The sequence below is a fragment of the Juglans microcarpa x Juglans regia genome, chromosome 6S (genome assembly GCF_004785595.1).
Source record: "Juglans microcarpa x Juglans regia isolate MS1-56 chromosome 6S, Jm3101_v1.0, whole genome shotgun sequence".
NCBI lineage: Eukaryota > Viridiplantae > Streptophyta > Magnoliopsida > Fagales > Juglandaceae > Juglans > Juglans microcarpa x Juglans regia.
In genome coordinates, this window is record NC_054605.1 from 2,762,721 (window position 1) to 2,783,924 (window position 21,204).

Below are 21,204 nucleotides of genomic sequence, written 5' to 3' on the forward strand. Positions count from 1 at the left end.
CTAAAAATATTATAAAGTTAAAATATTATTAGAATATAATTTTTATTTGAAAATTTGAAAAAATAGAACTATATTTTATTTTTTGTTTGAAAGTTTAAAAAATTTGTAATTATTAGTTTGAAAAAATTATAATTAGTTTAAAAATTTTGTCTTTGAAATATGTTTAGGAAGAAGATGTGATGGGATGAAATAAAAATTTTAAGATGAGATTATTTCCAAACAAGCCCAACGAAACAAGAGTTTGCTAAATTTGTTCAAATATAGGAAAAAATGAAAAAAAAATGATAATTATAGAAATCAAAGTGAGTTAGATAAGATAGGTTGCGGAGCTATATCCATCCAAGCCTTTAGGCCTGGTTCAAATGAGATAAGATAAATTGAAATTAAAGTTGAAAATTGAATAAAACATTTTTAGAATATATTTTTTTAATATTCTTTTTGTTTTGAGAATTGAAAAAATTGAATTATTAATTTTATTTTATATGAAAATTTGGAAAAAATTATAATGATGAGATGAAATAAGATAAAATGAGATGAGTAAAAAATGTTGTGAAAACAATGGAGACTTTAGCTTAGTAGATGATTCCAGCTTCCCCATGTATATCTACTGCTTGCTTGTAAATTTTCTCATGCAACCCTTCCCATCACACAACAATCCACCCCACATTAGCCACACTAGTGGCAGAATAATCATTGGGTTTAATTTAAAAGAACTTTCTCAAACCGTTTAGGGAGAGATGTTTCTCAGAGGGCAAAATATAGTATCAGCGGATACGTTTCATTTCGTTTCCTCCCGCCGCCCTGTGACAAATTATTAATAACCCAACACACACTTCCTCCAAATAAAAAAAAAAAAACTTCACTTGTCATTAATTCCAGAAATGTCAATCCAATGTTTTGGAAGATATCCCAGATTTTAATTTTAATTTTTTCCTTTTTCCCAAACGTGTTTTACAGTAAAGTAGTATCTACCAGTCAGCCAGCATACAAACTTACCACGTAAACTTCAACTTTAAGAAGGCACAACAAATTTATAAATATACATCTCACGGAAGGTCAAATCCAGAAAAAATAAAATAAAAATCAACATTGGAATTCATATTGAACCATCCAGATAATTTGGCCACCACTTTTTTTTTTTCATTTTTTTTTTTTATCATTCAGCTAAATTTATGACAAAAATTACACTATTTTTAACAAAGTATGAACAACAGGTCAGATTAAATCACTATGTAGTATATCTATAGCAGTCTAACTGCCTAATTTTTGCAGTCATATTGGAAATCCCTGCCCACTCTTCCCCCCTCTTTCTCCTTTTTCTCTTTTACGGAGAGAAAACCCAATCTCTGAATTCACATTATGCTCACTCATGCCCAAAGATTATGAACAATTCACATTATTACCTGAAATTATGGCTGCTGAAAAACCAGACTCTGCTTGTCCTCCCCCCAGCTACTGAAAAATGTCGGGGCATTGCAGTAATGTAGTTTCTTTCTACACTATCAAAGTAAACAGGACAACTTATATTTATCAAGAACGACATCAATGGCCTAGATTGCAAAGATCTAACAGCCTCCATCGAGTTTGAGAGGACATTCTACTATCCATCTTCCTACATCCCCACTCCTGTGATTCTATTGGGTCGAACCAAGCACCATTAGATCAGTTGAAAGAAAATGGACCAGAGAAGCACAAGGGGCGTGGAGACAATTGACCGAGAAAGAGGGAAAAATCAATTAATTAATGATCAAAGTGAAAGACATTGTACCCTGTCGGGGAGATTCCTAGGCATTGGAAGTGCGGTAACATATCTCTGGGGGCAAGATTTTTGGGAATTTGCAGTGGTATCAGAGGACGAAGAGGTCTCAGGTCCATCAACTTGCCCCCGACCATGAAATTTCGCAAAACGATTGATGACAGAAAACCTCTCTAGATCCTGGTATTCCACTCTTAAGTCTAATATCGAGGCTCTATTGTCCAGTCTGCATATCATCACAAGTAAGCATTAGCAGAGAGAGAGAGAGAGAGAGAGAGATCTAATGCCATAAATATGAAGCAAAGAAATACAACAATAGCATCTAGAACACCAACACCAGTTAACCAAAAAGACAAGGGAAAATTATATTCAGCAGCAGCGTTGTGTACGCTAGCAGACTGTAGGACTTTTCTGGGCGGGTGCCATTGAATTCGTTTTTTCTTTGGGTGCCATAATTGTGCAGCCTTCTTTGTTTAAACCATATTCAATCATTTAACAGGAGCGGAAAAAAAAAGACATAGCTTAAATCTTTTTTATGGTACCGATGAATGGTACTGGCATTTAACATGTTTAGGAATTGTAGTTGTACTCTTTCTAATAGCTAATATGACTAATGCATTATTTTCTTGGAACTTTAATCTTCCATGCATAATTTTCCTAGACCATCTAATCAGCCATTGGCACATCCTTACAACAGATACGCCAACTTCAAGAATGTTTCTCAAGTAACACCATTGGAGCACAACTATAGGCTTGCTCTTCTAATTCCATACTAACATTCTACTTTGGAAGATAATGAACGTAGCATAAAATAAACATGTCCAAACACACTACCTGGACCTCCACGTAGCAGGAAATTGCTTCTTAGTATCTATCAATATGCAGGATGAAGAGAAACAGCAAAGTTAACTGCAATGGAGGATAATCAACAGGGGTCTATTAAAACTACTCGGATTTCTGGAAGATGAATTAATTTATACCATGTTGCTCCATTAAGGGCTATATTATTTTTTACGGAAAAAAAAAAAAAAAAAAAATCTGTCAAGGATCTAAAACCCTATTAACGTAATGACCCAGGAAAAGTGCCAGCCACGCCCTACACTATAATCTCAAGAAGAACAGTCAATTTGAAGCTTCCCTAGAAACACTTATAAAACCCAATTTCATCTAGTAACTAGCCAATTTGGGATTTAGCACCAATGACTACCTTTATAACTTATCCACTCGATATGATTTATTCATATTCCCAATGAGGCACTGAAGCGTTACCAACTCAACCTCTTAAATTCCAAACGTCCTTGCCAAGGCCATGCCATGCAGTGTTCCAGTTTCACATCGTTGGCCTTATTAGGTGGCTATAATAATCATAAGTAATGACACGGAAACTAGCCACATCAACTATAATTCCAGAAAGACCAGTTAGTTTGAAACTTCCCAAGAACCACATAGAAAGTCTAGTTTCACCTAGTAACTACCGAATGTGGCATTTAGCACCCATGACTACTTTTATAGCCTATTCATTCTATGTGGGTTATTCATATTCCCAGTGTGAGATGGGAGTTTTACAATTAATTCCTTACCTCTCAAATTACTCCAGGAATGCCTAATCACATGATGGAGAAACCTTGTAAAGGACATTGTGAAATAAAAGGATCCGAAACAAGTTAACAGTACAAAGAATATTTATAAAGAATAGGACATGAAAGTTACCTCAACAAATCAGTTTCGAGCTTCCTCGCTTTGCCAATAAAGTCTTCCATGACCTTTAAGTATCGATGGTGAGCACTGCCAAATGTTGTGAGCTTCTCAGACAGGCTAAAAGCATATTTTGAAGAACTTGCCATTAGTATGTACAGAATAATATTAAAACAATCAATCATAATGTCATCCGCCCGAGGAACATAAACTCAAAAGTTTTCTAGGGCAATTCTTACAGGCTTCTGTTGTCGGTAGCCATGAAAGCATCATTTCCAGGGATAGAGATTGCACTGCATGCGTCTCCTAGTACTGATCTGGCAATAAAGTAAGCTACGCTCTCATAGTGTGACCTAGAATCAGCAGAGATAACTCCTGCAGGAGGAGGGCGAAGCAGCTGCTGCATAAGTTGTGTTGTCAAAATTAGCCTTCTTTTAGGTATGAGGATGAGTGGACCATCTTCAACCACCTCAGCTTCATCTTCAACCTGTCATCAAATCTGAAGCAATTAGAACTCTGCAATAACTTTGGATACCAAAGGAAAAGCAAATAAAAGACAACGTGCTTAATCAACCTTCTCAATCTGTCGATTAACTGCTTGGGCCCAAACTAATTCTGCCACACTGTAAACAGCAGAACTTTGTGTTAAAAAGACAATTATTTTTAAAAAATAAGCATAAGACAAATCAATAAGTGAACAAAGGGTGAGAAAATTAACCGAACAAAAGTAACTTTTCAAATGAGAGAGAGAGAGAGAGACAGCTATAAGTCAGTTTATATTGATATAGGAAATTCATAGAATTAATGAGCTACACATGCCAACCACCTGATATTCTGAAGCCTTTGGGAGCCTTCCGTCAATTCTTTATGCCATGGTATGAGTTCTGATGTAGCACTCTTACGCTTCTTCGGTCTTACAGTAATCACACTATGATCGGTGACATCCGGAGGCAATAAATGAGGGGATGAGGGCTGTTCATTTGCGACTGATGTAGAGTAAGAACTTTGATGAACATAAGCAAGATGACTAGCATCGGCAGTAGCATTGACTTGATCCGTCGAACTACAAGCAAGCAAACTGTCAGTCGGCTTCCCAATAATGAAAGGCCGCTCCAAAGCCTTTGCAGTGGCAGTCTTCCGCACATCATACGTTGGCAACGTCTGTCCATTTTTAAAGCTTCCATACTGCTCAAACCAGGACGGTGCCATCTGGGGACTGATCTGAGAATTCTCAGACCGAACAGCAGTTGCACTACTAGTAGATAAATTATGATGATTGCCCTGAACAAATGCAAACATATCCTGAGAAGATGCATTTGTATCCTGACTTTTCCCTGGCTTAGCTGAAAAGCCTAGCATCTTAGAATCTCCAGATGGACCTAAACTGTGATCACACGATGCATCTCTAACCATATTATTGTATCCATATGATGGTTGTCCTCCTTTTGGAGCTGTGTGCTGTACATCCCTATCAGAATCTGGACCTTTAAATCTCTTTGCACTATGATTACTTGGATCAATCTCGCCAGTTTTCATGGCTTGTACTTGATGCAGTAAGGAGAAATTCTGATGCATAGCATTATTTGGTCTTAAAGAACGGCCAAAAGCTTCAATGTCTCTTTGAGTAGAAGCAGCATTTGAATGAGGTGAATCAGACACAGGCTTTACAACAGATTCCCTCCCCTGTGATAAGCTCAACATGTGTTCAACAGGGTCATTATTCTCAGCTGACACTTGCTGCCCGGGGTTTTTTTCCAACAATTGCTCTTTCCCAGCAAAGCCTTGTGAATTTATCGAACTTGCAATAAATCCAGGTTTACCATCCCCTCCTTTCTGGGCATCTTGATTATCAAGCTTCAAAGGTCCAGAATTGTTATCTGATTGATGATGGAACTTAAACAAGTTAGATGGAGTCTTGGATGGCTGGGCCCCAAACAAATGTTGCTGGCTTGTAACACTGTTCCATAAATTAGGAATCATTTTTGAGAATGCAGTCAGTTGAGAAATGCCAGGTGTAACAGAAGGCAGAGAGACTTGCATGAGCTCCGAAGACGGGATTGATTGGGCTGAATCTCTTGAATGGATTTGGTCTGAACTATTTGGCTGGGACAACTCTGCAGAACAAGCCAGGTCATTTTGAGTCCTTGTGGATGCGTCTGGTGCTGATGCCAGTACAGATTGACCAGTTTGATGCAACATTAGTTGCCCACTTGCAACAGTGGTGTGCTGGCCTTGATGATGACTTGGAGAACCAGACACTACAGCTGTAGAGAATTTTCCATGGACATTGTACTGTGACAGTTTATTGGGTGTTTGGCCTGAACTATCAGAAATATTATGCCTAAATTCACCTTGAGATGATTCATGGGAAGATGCCAAAGACTGAACTGAGGCTGTTGAGGCGAACCACATATTAGCCTTATCTCCAGTCCCAGAAGCTACATGAGATGAGCCAAGAGCTGTTTGTGAAGAGCTCTGAGAAGACAACACACGGTCAGGAATTGGCAACCGTTGAGATGGAGGGGCCAACTGTAAACCAAAACCCTGAGTGGCGGAGGACTGATTTCGCTGAAAATGACTAACAGGTCCATTGGAAGTTTCTGTTTCAGGCATCTCAGAAGACGGATAGAGATTAGAAGAGCTAATGTGTCTTCCGATGCCATGTTCATTTGATTGATCCACCTTGTGAAGAAGCTCCAGCATATTTTGACTATGTAAATAAAAAACAAGTAAAGATATATTTCAACTCTCCTGTGACTTTAATAAAACTAAAAAAAGCAGAAAGAGACTATAACATGAAAACGTTAGTATATAAGCAGGCATCTATTGAAAACAAATACAAATATTCTGTTACTATCACAGTATGTAAAGACATAAGCTAAAAATCACTTTTATGAACAATCATTTTTTTTTTTTTTTTGACAAGTTTAAGAACATTAATTAAAGAAACAAAATTGGATACATTTTTTTTTTGTAAGTAAAAATTAAAATCGGATGACAATATTAAAATACCAAATCTATTAGAATATCAATATAGCTTAGGAACAGCTAATCTCAAATATTCAACTACCTTGATGTAGCTGTCTTGTTAGAGGCATAATTACCCAGAGAGTTGTCATAGGGAGCAGATGAAATAGGTACATAACCTGGAAGCATGCTTTTTGAAGGTATCTCATCTAAGCCTTTGGTGTCCATCTGAAATCCAGGCAAACAGCCCTATGAAATTTTTTATAAAAAAAAATAAATAAATAAAAAATTCAAGCAGTTTATTTCTCAGGAATTTTAAAAAGCCAAACTTATCAAATGAAAAAAGTTACATCATAATTTTCAAGTATGTAAAAGTCTAATGATCACCTTCTCCAATTCCATAGAGTTTCTATCGGCCTGATCCAAAAATCTTGATTGGCCAACATAAGACTGGTCATGACCTCTTAATCCTTGGGAAACCTGCTGGGCCATTGCTTGTGAATTTGCAATATGTTTTGGGCCATAAGAAGGCTCCACAACATCTACATTCCCCATTGGATGGTACTGAAATCTACGAGTTCCAGGTTTTCGATTAAGTTGATTGGATAACTTTTGTTTGCTCCCAATCAAATTACGCGAGTCACTAGCATCTAGCCACACACTCTCTCTCGAGCCATTGGTAGGAGTATGATTCAACATGTTAGAGCGAGAACTGTCACTTGAGTTCTCTTTTTTATTCGAGATCTCCTTCTCATTCATTTCAACTGTTCCCCTGTCCAGCTCATTATTCCCAGGTGACTCCAAAAATTGAGGGTTCTCATCGAGATGATGCCGGTATTTCCCCAGATCCTCATTTCCACTGGAGTTCCCTGAGGGTTGAACATCCTTCCAGAAATCAAGATTATTAATGTTTTGAAGCTGCTGGCTTCTTTCCTGGTTGGCCCTCGAAGTGCTTGAATTAGGAATTGCAGCAATACTATTAGAACTTGAATCTTCCCTGAAGACCTGCAAGCTACCTATGCCGGATTTTACATGTTCTGATGCAGCAGATGAATTAGGAGCAATGGTAGCCCTCCAACGACCAGCACCATGACCAATTCCCAGGTGTGCGGCTCCCTTATGATCACTACTCTGAGTCAGTTGAGATGATTTTTCATTCTCATGATGTTTCAAAGTAGCACCACTATCAGGTGACAAGGATTCTGAAAAATTCCTTCCATTTGATCTTTTGTAAGGCTGGCCACCACTATTATAGGAAGATATAATCTGTGGATGGGCCAAAGAACCAGAAATGTTCTTGGTACTTGTTTCTACCCCCGAAGGCTGAGCAAAATTTCCATAAATATGACTGCCTTCAGTTGTTGGCTTTTGTAGTGGGTTACGATCTAACCATTTGCTTCCTTCTTCCTGAAACTGTGAAATACTTCTATTAGAAGAATTATTTTGAAACCTGTCACCCTGTTGATGCAGAGTTTTGAGTCCTGACTGCTGAACTCCTGGAACCTTAAAATAATTATTACTTGTAGAGGGCCTATTTGCATCATCAGAAAGGGGGAAAGGTCTAGAACTCAAAGCCGAAGCAGTCTGCAAGCTGTTATCAGTCCAGACTGGCTGTTTGCTACTGTCATTAATGGTTAAGGGCTGTTGATTCCCAGTTGGAGGTCCTGTGTCCCCAAATGTCGGACCACTCCACTCTTCCTGAAGTCCTAAATCAGCACTCGAAGTTTCTGCAACAGCAGACTGCATAAGAGCACTCCAACTCCCACTTTGCACAGAAGGAAATCCATTGAAAAAATCAGTACCATCCAACATATTACCAGCCCTTGTGCCCCTGCCAAAGGCATCCCACAGATTTTCATCCGAGCCAAACAAAATCTTTTGTTCAGCTGGATCCAGGGAAGACACGCTCTGAGATGTGGCAACCTGCACTAGTGTTTTCTCATGTGATGTTTCTGAAGATCCATTTAGCTCTTGCCTCCCATTCAATTCTTGCATGGATGCACTTCTTTGCTGAGGATTCACTTGCTGCAAGTTTTCCAAATTAGGTACACTGTTTAGACCTTGGCCAGCAGCAGGACCAAACATATTTTTTGCTTGAAAATTCTGTCTGGAAGCAAAAGTTTCATCGTTCATGTTAACCTGACCAGGAAATGTAGCATACTGGTGACCTGAAAAGGAATTACCACTGGACAAAACCTGATGAAATGCAGGCTTATCCAGTTGATCATGAGAATTTTGACTTGGAGTACTTCTTACACTAGAAATAGGAACCCCATAAAGAGATTGATCAACCTGTTGAGGAACTAATCCCATCATACGTAGTGCCTGACCTTGCTCAGGGGATAACATAAGTCCACTAGAAGATCCTTGTATAACTTGAGATGCACCACGCTGCAGCCAATTTGAGTTACCTGCCACAAGCTCAGGCGGCCATGGATAATTAGATGCCTCATTAATAGGAATGCCATTAACCAGCGCAGCAGAATGGTTGGGAGCTGTCTGTTTTGGGACAGGGGAAACCTGATTTATTGAACTCTGATGCCTTTCCTCTAGCTGCTGCCTCTGATGTTCTTGCATTTGTGTTAGCATGAATTGTTGCTGTAGTACCTGCATGTCATTGATCCCAGAGTGCTGCCTTGGCAAAGATTGCAGCATGCCAGGTTGCTGGCCACTCATTTGCTGTTGACCTCCAAGAAAATCATAATTAACCGGAGATTCAGTATCTTCCAACCTTGATGGATTTTTCTTAGTAAGCTCAGGACCACTGCCTCGCTGTGACTCAAGAATAGATATGCCTTGCAATGTTAAATTATGCCGATCAGCTTCTGTATTCATTCCCAACAAGTTTGCTTCATTCTGCCTTGTTTGGACAAATTGATGTCCACGCACATAGCCATTCAAAGTTGTATGCTGGTTCTGAGGCAAACTTCGCCCAAACTCAGACCTCACATTTGGTTGTGTCAAGTTGAAACCATGTTGCACACGCAAAGACTGACTTCCTCCTCCCCTCTCAGAGTCATCTAGAACCAAAGGAACATAGTGGTACAATTAATAACAGAGCAAAAAGAACATAGCAGTTCAATAACAACAGCAAACAACACTTGACCGTATGATCATGAGATCCTTGATTTTATATGAGCACACAGAGGGTTGAGAACAGAAGTTCATTCAGTTGTTACATGATACCCTGGAAGACCATACAAGCAAACAGAAACGAATGACGAAGAGGTAAACTTGTTGATACCTGACTGCTGTACATTGTAATTCTTTGAATCGGAAATAAAAGGTGCACCGTTCTGTCTCTGGTTTCCAACCAACAGATTGCTATTTAAAACAGGCCAGTTTCCGTGACCTGTTTGTGAATGATGCTGGCCCTGAGACAAGTTCTCTTGGCCAAAGAAATTGTGGACCCTGTCTTCAACTTCGTTGCCAGGCATAGATGATCCAGCCCACGATTATTCAGTAGCTAAAATTTTGAGGAGAAAAATTACCTAACAGAAATATGAGTAATTCAAGATAACCACATTCCTACAATTCCATTACAGATAAAAAACCAATATGAAATCTCTGCAAAAATAATTCAGTTCAGAAACACACCTCTTTCCTGTGCATTTATTCTCTGCAAATGCTACGTTCCCAACCCTCAAATTTATTCTGCACACAAACAATCCAGCATATGAAAAAAGCTTTGCAGTAATTTGGCAGAATAAAATTACCAACATTTTGTGTGAAAAGGGAGGGCCAGAAGAAGATACAATTTGAAGAAAAAGAAGAAAGATTGTGCATATTGACTCTTCAAAAAGCATCTCATTCTACCAAAATAGTTCAAGGTTTTTTAATTTATAAGTTTCCTTTGAAATTAATTATACAGCCCCAACAAAGGAGGGAAAATAAAAATGTACCCTTCTACTAAAGTTCTATATGTTTGGGGATGCAGCAAAAAGAACCCTCAATTCCCCGGGTCGAGATCTAAAGATTTCCAAAGCCTATGATGGATTCATCATAGGGTCCCACCTTAGGTTGTGCATCCTTTAAATAATTCTAGTGGAGCATGTAGAACAAAATTGCTTTCTGTCTCCTTTGATTCATAAGAATCTAAGGCCCCATTTGGATGTTAAGTTGGTCTCATCTCATCTCATCTCATCTCACCTCACCTCATCTCATCTCAACATCTAAACACCACTCAAACACAAATACTTTTCAATTTTAAATCTCAACTTTTTCATCTAATCATTACCTAATCATTACAACTTTCCCAAACTTCAAAACAAAACACAAAAAACAATTCAATTTTTTCAAATCTCAAAACAAAAATTATACTAAAATATTATATTCTAACAATATTTGAACTTTATAATATTTGTATTCATCTTTTTCTCTTTCCTTTCCCAAAATCCCATAAAACATCTTATTAACTCAAACAATTTCACTACTATTCAAAAACCATTTCACAAGTATTCACAGATTTCTCATCTCATCTCATATCAACATCCAAATAAGGCCTACAATTGTCTATCATGTGTATTTTTCTACTTGAAGATGCTCAGGGTTGTTTAATAATTAAATGTTAACCTACTTAGCTTATTCTTGTTTTGGTTAAGAAAGCATCTTAATTAGTAATATGAAAATCTTTTCCTTGTTTAAATACGAGTTTTGAAGTAAAAAATCTTCATTGTCAATTTCACAAAGTTCGCTTTGAAGATCACAAACAGATCACAAATGGAATAAAAAACTCTTTCTTTGATACTGTGTTTCTTTGGGCTCAACCGAAAGATTTTAATGGACTTAGTGTCCATGATTTCCTTGTATCGGCATCTAACTCGCTAGGTGTTTCTCTTGTATATGACCCGTGTACTTGAGCTATGCCTTGCCTTATTAGTAAAATACTAATTACTTATCACAAACAATTTCAAAGATTACAAATAATGACATATCAATGCAGATTTCTAATAAAATAAAAAATTTGAAGGGTACAAATAATTTTTTTATATGTAAAGAAAATAGAGTACAAATAAAGACATATCAATGCACATTTCTAATTTAATCCAATGTTGAGACTCCAATGATTCTCCGTAAGTGGCCTACTGGTCTTAAAGAAACTCTTATAAGTTTTCTATTTCCATCTTCTCATCCTTTAGTCTGTCTTCTCTTTTTCTTTTTCCTTTTTCTAGTATTTTCTGACAGTGCCATGCAAACTCATCAACCAAATTTAATCCATCACAAAGTCCAACCTTATCACATAAACCCTAATACATCAAAATCAAATATTATCCTGTAATCCTCCATTTTAAGCACATTGCTAAAAATAGAATCCAATCTGATCCTCACTCTATTCAGACTGAAATACTTTCCCTTCATGAACCCAGCAAACTGATGTACCAGCCATCGATATGGACCATATCCATTGCATAATCTCCAATTTTAGGGGCTGTATCATTTTCTTCACCCTTACAACGAACTCTTCTCAGGTCTTGCTTCTCCAATTCAATGCACTTCAGCACATAACATTCACATCCTCACGAGATTCCCATCTCACTGACAAGAAAGCATCACCATTACATCAAAAGATGCTAACGATTGTCTGTCGATTATGCAGATATTAAGTGTGATAACACCAATGTAGCCAAAAAGCCATTAATCGCTAATGGGAGAGAAAGCGACATATTCCTCAATGAGAATAAAATAGAGTAATAACAAAACCGCAACATCATCAAAGCAAACCACATTGGCATTCTTTTCTTCTTCTTTTTTTATTTTATATACAAGTAAGAAGTGATAAAAATCCACGTAAAAAGGCAATGCCCAAGTACACGGAAAGTGTACAAGAAAAAGCCTAATTACAAACTACGCGCTACGGAAAGTAGCATAAAAGTCATTAAAATTCCTCCCATTCAATACAATAGAAGAAGCCCAAAGCAACAAAGTGTGATAGAAAAAGGCCTTAAAACTATCCGGAGAGCATTCCCTATTTTCAAAACATCGACCATTTCTTTCAATCCATGTGCAACACATTAAGCATAGAGGCACCATCTTCCAAAGAGCTGCAATATGACGGTTGCCCCTAATCCCTCTCCAACATGACAATAAATCCAAGACCCTCCTGGGCATCACCCATGCAATACCAAGCCTAGTGAAGATGTCGTCCCATAAAGCCTTGACTACTTCGCAGTGGAGAAGTAAATGGTCTGCTGATTCACTGCTGTGTTTACACATAAAGCACCAATCGGTTAAGTAGAGGCCTCGCTTTTTCAGTTTATCAATAGTCAATATCTTCCCATGGGATGCCAACCAGCCGAAAAATGCAACTTTAAGGGGTGCATTGCTCCTCCAAATGCTCTTCCAAGGAAAGGCATTGGTGGGATGAACCGTCAAAAACTTGTAATAAGAGCGGACTGAAAATTTCTTGTTCCCGGTGTCCATATTAGTCTGTCTTCCCTACCTGCTTGTACTTTCAACGCGTATAAAACATTGTAGAAATCAACAATGCCGTTCACCTCCCAGTCCTATACAGCTCTAGAAAAACTCACTGACCAATAAAGAGAATTAGCAGAAATGCTCATATTATCAGCCACGGAAGCATCCTTGTCTGACGCAATCCTATAGAGCGAGGGGAAAACATTTTCCAAGGCCACATCGCCACTCCAGATATCATGCCAGAATCTGATATGCGTGCCCCTTCCCACCTCAAATCTGAAATTACCGAGTAGGTCTTCCCATCCATTTCGAATGAATTTCCAAACACCCACCCCGTATGCCCCTCTTACTGCATTAGAGCACCAATCTCCCCAAATGCTCCCGTATTGAATGTCGATGATGCTTCTCCAAAGAGCATCCCCTTCTAGTGATACTGCCAAAGCCACTTTCCAAGTAGAGCCTTGTTGAAGATTCTCAATTTTCTAATCCCCAAACCACCGCAAGACAAAGGGGTGCAAACTTTATCCCATTTAATCAAATAGAATTTTTTCTCATCTTCTAGCCCTCCCCACAAGAAGTCACAGAAGATCTTTTCCAGTCTATTTGCCACCCCTGCAAGCAAAGGGAATAAAGATAAAAAGTATGTTGGAAGATTAGAAAGTGTGCTCTTAATAAGCGTGATTTGGCCACCTTTAGACAAGTAAATTCTCTTCCAACCCGCCAGTTTGCATTCAATTTTCTCAACAATCCCATCCCACATTGCCTTAGATTTGTGGGGAGCCCCCAAAGGAAGTCCCAGATACCTCATAGGCAAGAGTGACACCTTGCAGCCCAAGATGGTAGCCACTTCACTTAGATTATTAACCAAGCCAACTAGGACTAGCTCGGACTTTGATAAGTTCACTTTGAGGCCTGAGACAACTTCAAAACACAGAAGGAGGGCTCTCAAGAGCGAATCTGATAAGGATCTGAGTCACAAAAAATCAATGTATCATCGGTGAAAAGAAGATGAGCAACTGATAAGCTTTCATGCAAGGAACTACCCACCGAGAAACCCGAGATGAAACCCCTATCTACCACCCCTTCCAACATTCTATTCAATACATCCATTACTAAAATGAATAACAAAGGAGATAAAGGGTCCCCTTGTCTCAAATCCCTAGAGCTGCGAAAGAAACCTTCGGGGATACCATTGATCAAAGTGGAGAAACTAACGGTTGTGATGCAATGTTTTATCCACTGACACCATCTTTCCCCGAAACCGTGCCTGCCAAGAATGTACAACAAGAAATCCCAATTGACATGATCAAATGCTTTTTCCATATCCAATTTACACAAGAGACCTGGGGTGCCGCTTCTAACTCTAGACTCCAAGCATTCATTAGCAATAAGAACAGAGTCTAAAATTTGTCTTCCTTTAACAAACGCACTTTGTGACTTTGAGATAATCTTCCCCATAACTTCACTTAGTCTCTTCGCAAGAACTTTTGAGATGATCTTATAGACCCCACTCACCAGACTTATGGGCCGAAAATCGTGCACCTCCGTCGACCTTGCCCTTTTCGGGATAAGGGTGATGAAAGTGGCGTTTAGACTTCTCTCAAATTTCATGAAAGAGTGAAATTCAAGAAAAACTTTCATAAGATCTTCCTTTAAAATATTCCAACAAGTTTGGAAGAAAGCCATTGTGTAGCCATCGAGGCCTGGCTCTGTCTTTGGCCATCCAGTTAAGCACACTAAGTACCTCGTCCTCCTCAAAAGACCTCTCCAACCAAGCTGCACTTACTTGATCAATTGAATCAAAATCTAGTCCGTTTACCTTGGGTCTCCATTGATATTGCTCCGTTAAAAGATTTTTTATCTCAACTCTATTCGTCAAAACCCTGCCTTCCGAATGTAGGACCTCAATGGCATTGTTTCTACGATGGGAATTAGCAACTCTATGGAAAAACTTTGTGCACCTGTCCACTTCCTTCAACCAAAGGGCCCAAGATTTTTGTCTCCAAGAGATCTCCTCCATAAGGATGATTTTTTCCAGCTCAGCTACTACTACCACCATTTTCCTTACTTTATCATCCTCCGAAAGAGTCCCCCCACTTCTTTAACATCAAAATGCTGTAGCTCTTGAGAGAGAGTAAAACGTTGGTCATTAATATTCCCAAAGACTTCCAAATTCCATTTCCTTAGATCATTTTTCAAACGTTTTAGCTTCCCAGCCAAAATGAAGCTAGGGGTGCCCATGAGTTGATAGGAGTTCCACCATGATCTAACTTTCTCCGAGAACCCGTCGACCTTTAACCACATATTCTCAAATTTAAAATATCTTCGTCCCCCGTGAAGACCCCCACAATCTAATAAAAGGGGGAAGTGATCGGAGCAAACTCTGGAAAGCCTTTTTTGGCAAAAGTTGGGGAAGTGAACCTCCCAGGAGGAAGAGACAATGAACATGTCCAACCTAGACCAAGCCCTCCCGTTAGACCAAGTGAAATCTCCTCCTGCCATAGGTAGGTCAACCAGTTCCATCTCAAAAATAAGTGCTGAAAAATCAGCCATGGCTGAGCCCATGTTGGAATCCCCTAATCTTTCACTCGGGAACCGAGTGATGTTGAAATCGCCTCCAATACACCACGGGATATCCCACTAACTACACACACCAGCTATTTTGTCCCAAAGAAGTTGTCTTTTGTTGTCAAGATTTGGCTCGTAAACACCTAAGAACCCCCAAACGAAACCATCTTCTACATTTGAGAAAGAGCAAGCTACCAAAAATGCGCCAACAAAATCCTCCACCAAATTGACCATTCTCTTATCCCACAACACTAATATGCCCCCTGAAGCACCCTTAGAGACAAGGGTGGTCCATCCCACATAAGGACAATTCCACAAGCTTCTTATTAATTGCCTATCGATATACTTCAACTTAAGTCTCCTGCAAACAGATCACATCTGGCTTCCATTCCCGTAATAAGTTCTCTATTCTCAGGCGCTTGCTTGAATCATTCAATTCCCGAACATTCCTTGAAAGGATCTTGGGCTTCATGGAACATTGAGGTTCACCCAATCATTGTGTCTTCCCCTGCTCGCACTTCCTTCTCTTGCATCATAGTTAATGGAGCAAGCAAGCCTCTTGAGCTCCCTATCTTTTTTAGCGGCAGATTTAGCAAGATGTGGTTGTTCTGCTTCTATGGCAATGATGAGGGCTTTAAACTGGTCCTCATAACCTTCGCATGAAATCCCAAGGTAGTGTCAAAGAACATCAACCTTTTGTAATACCCAATCAGGTTGTAAGCTAGCCCCTGAAGGCACTGGTGGCAGCGAGCATAGAGGACTAGGAACATCTCCAAGATCCCCCAGATCCGTGTCATCTTCATGCTCCTTGCAAGCTAGTTGTAGATCAGAACCGGGTGAAGACTCATCATCTGAGAGAGCCCCTTCAATCGATAACTCATCATCCCCTTCTTCCACAATGCACAGAACCATTGAAGGGGTCTCCAAAACATCGGAGCCCACAACCCAAGGCAGCCCAGTGGAGGTTGAAGCCTCCATGCAAATTTCCCTCCCAGCTGAGGTCGGGATGAGGCCATCGGCACTGTCTGTGGCACGGGCGAGCACGACGGCTCTTTCTGTGTCGCCGACGAGCTCAAAATGGTTCTCTCAGCTGTCGACGGTGAGTCCATCATGTTAACCAGAGGCCTGGGTGGGGCCGTCGGCACTTTCTGGGCCATGGGCAAGCTCGAAGGCTCGTTCTGTGTCACTGGCAAGATCCCCGAGGCCAGGGTGCAAACGGCGACACCATCCGACACCTTCTGCCTCGGGAAGATTTGCTTCTCTGTCGCCGTGTGTTCGCCGGTGACCGTCGGTGGGTTCTGTGCCGCCAATGAGGCAGCTAGGTCACCCGTTCGAGGGGAGGAGCCTTTACGACCCAGACTCACGGGTTCACGGGCTCGAGAGAGCCCCTTGGCTATCCAGGAAGAATCGGGCCTAATGGGCTTGGGCTCAAGTTTGAGGCCTACAAACTCACTTACTCCTTGTGGGCACATGGGCCCCCTGAAGCCCATACCAGAAACTCCCACTTCCTTTCCCACCTCCATTACCAAACTAAGTCCTGCATCCACTTTATTCATCAACACCGAAACTTCCTCAAATGCACCAGACAACTTTGCTTTGACAGCCCACAAAATACCTTCCACCTCCCCAAATTTCGTACACAATGTCCCACTACCCATGCAGTGAGAATCACCTGCAACATAGATCTCCTTGCCCCTCGACACCATGGCAGAGCTGCCTCCTGCCAGTGAGGTTGCTGGTGACCTCAAAACAGAAGCAAAAGAGACACCATTTGAGGGTGAAGGTTTCTTTGTAACCTCACCACCCCAACGTAGGCTAGCCATCTTCTTGAGATGGTAAGAAAAACCTTCCTAGCCATATCCTTTCTCAACTTCAGGAACAACCAAAAAACCCCTCCTCCTACCATTCCAAAACTCCTCCAAGCGCAAAAAGCAACCCCTTCACTAGACTCACTTAGCTATCAGCAGAAATTTAATTTATCAACTACTGCTGCAAACTTCCTCACACCTAACCCCTATGTATTTTGGAAAATCCAGGAATATTCTATCACCCTTTAAAACTTTTTCTTACTGATCAAAAAAATTATTCTATCACCCTTTGAACAATGGAAAAAATTTCTGTTTAGGAACACTTGCACAAACTTAACATCTGAAAAATTAGCACGCCCATGGAGAAATGTCTGATTGCTTTAAGATTCATTTCAATTTCGACAATCTGGGTCATCATTCGACATCTGATTGAAGCAAGACCTATATGCATTCCAAACTTATAATATAACCATCTTAGGTTGCAGCAGTTTTTAAATTGAATCATTAGTTTATGAGCTATAGGAATTTTTGTGTGCAGGAAGATCTAGAATTCCTTAATAATCTTTTATTTTCTGTGTTATTTTCTGAATAATGATTGGTCTCAATTATTCTAGAATTTGTAATAGCTTTTTTTTTTTTAATAATTAATAAGAAAGAATTTGTAATAGTATTACAAGATTTTTATTCAGTATTCTAAGGCTGTCAATTTCCTGGTCAAGTTAGGAGTTCTATACTCGAAGAAAATTGATTAATGAAATATTGAATTATTTGAGTTTGGAGGCAAGGACTGCTTGGAGTATGCTTCTCATTTTCTTCCTTACCAAACTGTTACTGTTTCATATCATGCATGGTCCATGCAACCACTAAAGTGCCAGAAAATTCTTTCTTTATTTCTTTCTTTGCAACCCAATTAGTTTTTTTCCATACCTATCAAACCCGTAGAACACCATATGTCTTTCTTACCAGTTAACCACCTAATAACTTATCAAACCAGACATGCAATTAAGTTAGCTGTAGCACATGATTTCTACAACCTGTAATCATCTGTTTCAGCTACAAAAACTCGAACTTTTCAAACCATTATTCGATCCACAAATGCTAAATCCTTTCCTTCATGAAAAAAAACCTCGAAATCCTAAATTTTTTTCCTATCATAAAACCCACCACACGCAAACAAAGGAAGACTTAGCTAATTTTTCCAGTCCAAGTACAAACACTAATCGAATCTATCATTCTAATCCCATTTCTTGCCCATAGTCCACTCTGCCTGACCACCCAGCATGTTTCTTTCACGAACTGGAAATTTAATCACTTTTGTAAAATCTTGACACCAACTAGAACTTTTTGACCCAAAGGTAGGAGCATATTCAAACAAAAATGAGGATAGGTATCATACATTCATATATATATATATGAGTTCCTTCTTGAAAAATAATTGATTATCTCAATTATTCCTGAAAAATTCACATAAAGTGATCACTATTCCTATAAAAAAAGTTCCCCAAGGTCATGAATGCATAGTTATTGTGACAACACTTCCTCCCAGTCCCTTGTGTGAACAGGTCCCTTCTTTCTGTTGAAATGTATGCCTTCCCCTATTAAAGCTTTCATTTTCATGTTCCCCATCTTCACTAATTCCAATGACAAACAAGCATCATTTCCATAACTCAATGATATTTTCATGATCACAACAACAAATAAGCATCATGTCAATGAGTCTGTCACATTTAATCAGATATTTTCATCACATTACAATTCAGCACAGATCCAACCATTCTATAAGCCATGCAGGACTTGATAAACTCTCTTGTTATCCACGTAACTTAGGTTTATCTATGCATCTGAAGCTATGGATCATCATAAAGAAACGACTTAATCTGCAAAATTTAATTATCAGAAGGTTTTCATTCACTCATATCAAGTTTAAAACTCACTCATGCTATCAACAACAGGTATTGAAAAGGAATTTAGGACCTATTCCATAGAACTATCGAGGAGTAGTTACCACCTCCATGCCCAAGATACCAAATGCCAACACCACGCAAACCCAAACACCCACAAACAAGAGCATAGAAAATGTATGTAGCGGATTTCTGACATAATAAACCTTCCTCCCGATTTGTTTACTGAGTGGCAGTACGGAATGGAGAAGAAAGAAAGGTATTCAATTGAATGCTAAACTTCTTTATTCTCAAAACCGGGAAAGAAATGAAAAGAAAAAAGCAGTAACTAAGCTGGTACAACTATTTCCCGCAAGAGAGAGAGAAGCGTGGTATAACAAAAAGCGTGGTATAACAAAAAGGCTTCTGCAGGGCCGAAAACTTTGTTTTAAGAAACAAAAATGAAAAAATTCACAAAACTCAAATTCAGTTTCATCTTCTTTACCTCTATGTTCACAGCAAGTAAACCAAGTCTGAAGCCAGAAACTTCCTCATAAGATCGAGAACACAACACCACAATTTGAAGTCACAACCAATTATTAAAACGAAAAAGCAACGTAAAACGAAAATATGAGGTGCGAGAAAGCTGCCCAACCCTAGAACACAAAACCCTAGCATAGATTTGCTTTCAAAATAGTAATGGTCCCTAGAGAGAGAAAATTAGGGTTTCTAGACGGAGAAGGAGAGGTTAAGAACTCACAGTGACGTCAAGCGGCCTCCATTGAAGCTCAGAAACCGATCCTCTGGGAGTGTGATTGCTAAGCTTAGGGTATGAATCGAAGAGAGAGGAATGCGCGTCTGAGAGAGCGAGAGATAAAAGTGATCGAAATAGTGCGAAATTTTCAACGAACTGAGAAACATAACCGAGGCTCGGGCCGAGGCTGAGACTCAGGGGACGAAGCGGAGTGGCTCGGGACCGAGGCTAAGGTGGGGTTAGCCGGTTTGGTTTCTACTTTCTTGGTGAAAGAAGAGCTTTTGGGTTGGATCGGCCATGTGAAGAGTTGTTGGGAGTAAGAAGAGAATTAGGTGGTTCCGCAATCAAATTGTGACACGTTTCAGTGGACCCCTTCTTTGAGCTTTACCTCGTATGATTGGGTTGCTCCAAACCGTTGATTTCCAAGCAATTTTGCGCAACTTTTTTCTTTTGGCAAATAAAATGAACGTCGTTGAGAGAATATGTAAAGACTATTCATACGGTCTGGATAAAAAGTAAAAACTAGCGGATAATAGATTAGTTATCAATCCATACTTTGAGCATACAGTAATAAGGATGCTCCCATATCTATATCTATATATATATATATGTATATGTATGCTCCCATATTCATAAAAGCCAATATTTTATCGAATTACATAATTACAACACTAGAAAGTTTGATAAGAAAAGATTTTAAGGATTTAGGCCGTTATTTGATTGACGGGACTGATGATGAAAACGTTCAATTTGTTTTAACACTCTTGTCCAAGTTAATTTACTTTTGTACCAAGATGGATGATCTGTTCATTTTTTTGAAGCTTGTGTTGTAATATTTTGAAAGTATAATAAATGCTCCTGTATGAATTAATGAAAATATATAAACAAAGTTAATTTTTCTAAATTAATTAAATGGAATAAATAAGGATTTTTTTTTTAAAAAAAATAGATCTATGGATATAAACAATTTTTAATTTTACATAATTGTTTGTTATTTAAACAAAGAAATTAGTTTAAAAAGTAGGCATAATGAATTATAGAAAAAAGAAAAATTCAACTTATCATCTCCTATACTATATACTAATATGTGATTTGTCATTTTTATCTTTCTATTTATACATACATATATTGATGTGTAAATATGTGTGTTTACAAATGAAGGACAAAAATAACAAATTACATGTTGATGTATGGTGTGGGGATGATGAATAGCATTTCTCTAGAAAAAATCATTTTAAATCTAATATCTTTATTATAAAACTAGTGGAAGATTTTTAAATTGAGTCAAGGGTTTTAAAATCTTCCAAATATTTTAAAAGTATAAAATAATTTTTAATGAGGTATTTGTAGTGTTATTGAACA

The 21,204-nt window shown here is 38.8% G+C and overlaps 1 protein-coding gene across 2 annotated transcripts; it reads right to left on the reverse strand.

Annotated features, from left to right (window-relative positions):
• Positions 1–1,396: 1,396 nt before the first annotated feature.
• On the reverse strand, positions 1,397–20,095 carry LOC121237952. Of its 2 annotated transcripts, none has more exons than XM_041134887.1 (10): positions 19,849–20,095; positions 10,016–10,072; positions 9,663–9,884; positions 6,806–9,438; positions 6,522–6,646; positions 4,278–6,161; positions 4,026–4,074; positions 3,691–3,938; positions 3,467–3,571; positions 1,397–1,982 (listed from the first exon to the last, which is right to left on the reverse strand). In XM_041134887.1, the coding sequence occupies exons 3-10, from the start codon at positions 9,853–9,855 to the stop codon at positions 1,748–1,750; spliced, it is 5,472 nt and encodes a 1,823-aa protein (XP_040990821.1). In that variant the 5' UTR covers positions 9,856–9,884; positions 10,016–10,072; positions 19,849–20,095; the 3' UTR covers positions 1,397–1,747. The 2 variants fall into 2 exon arrangements, with proteins under 2 accessions (XP_040990821.1, XP_040990822.1); XM_041134888.1 differs by having other exon boundaries at positions 9,663–9,909.
• Between the last annotated feature and the right edge of the window lie 1,109 nt (positions 20,096–21,204).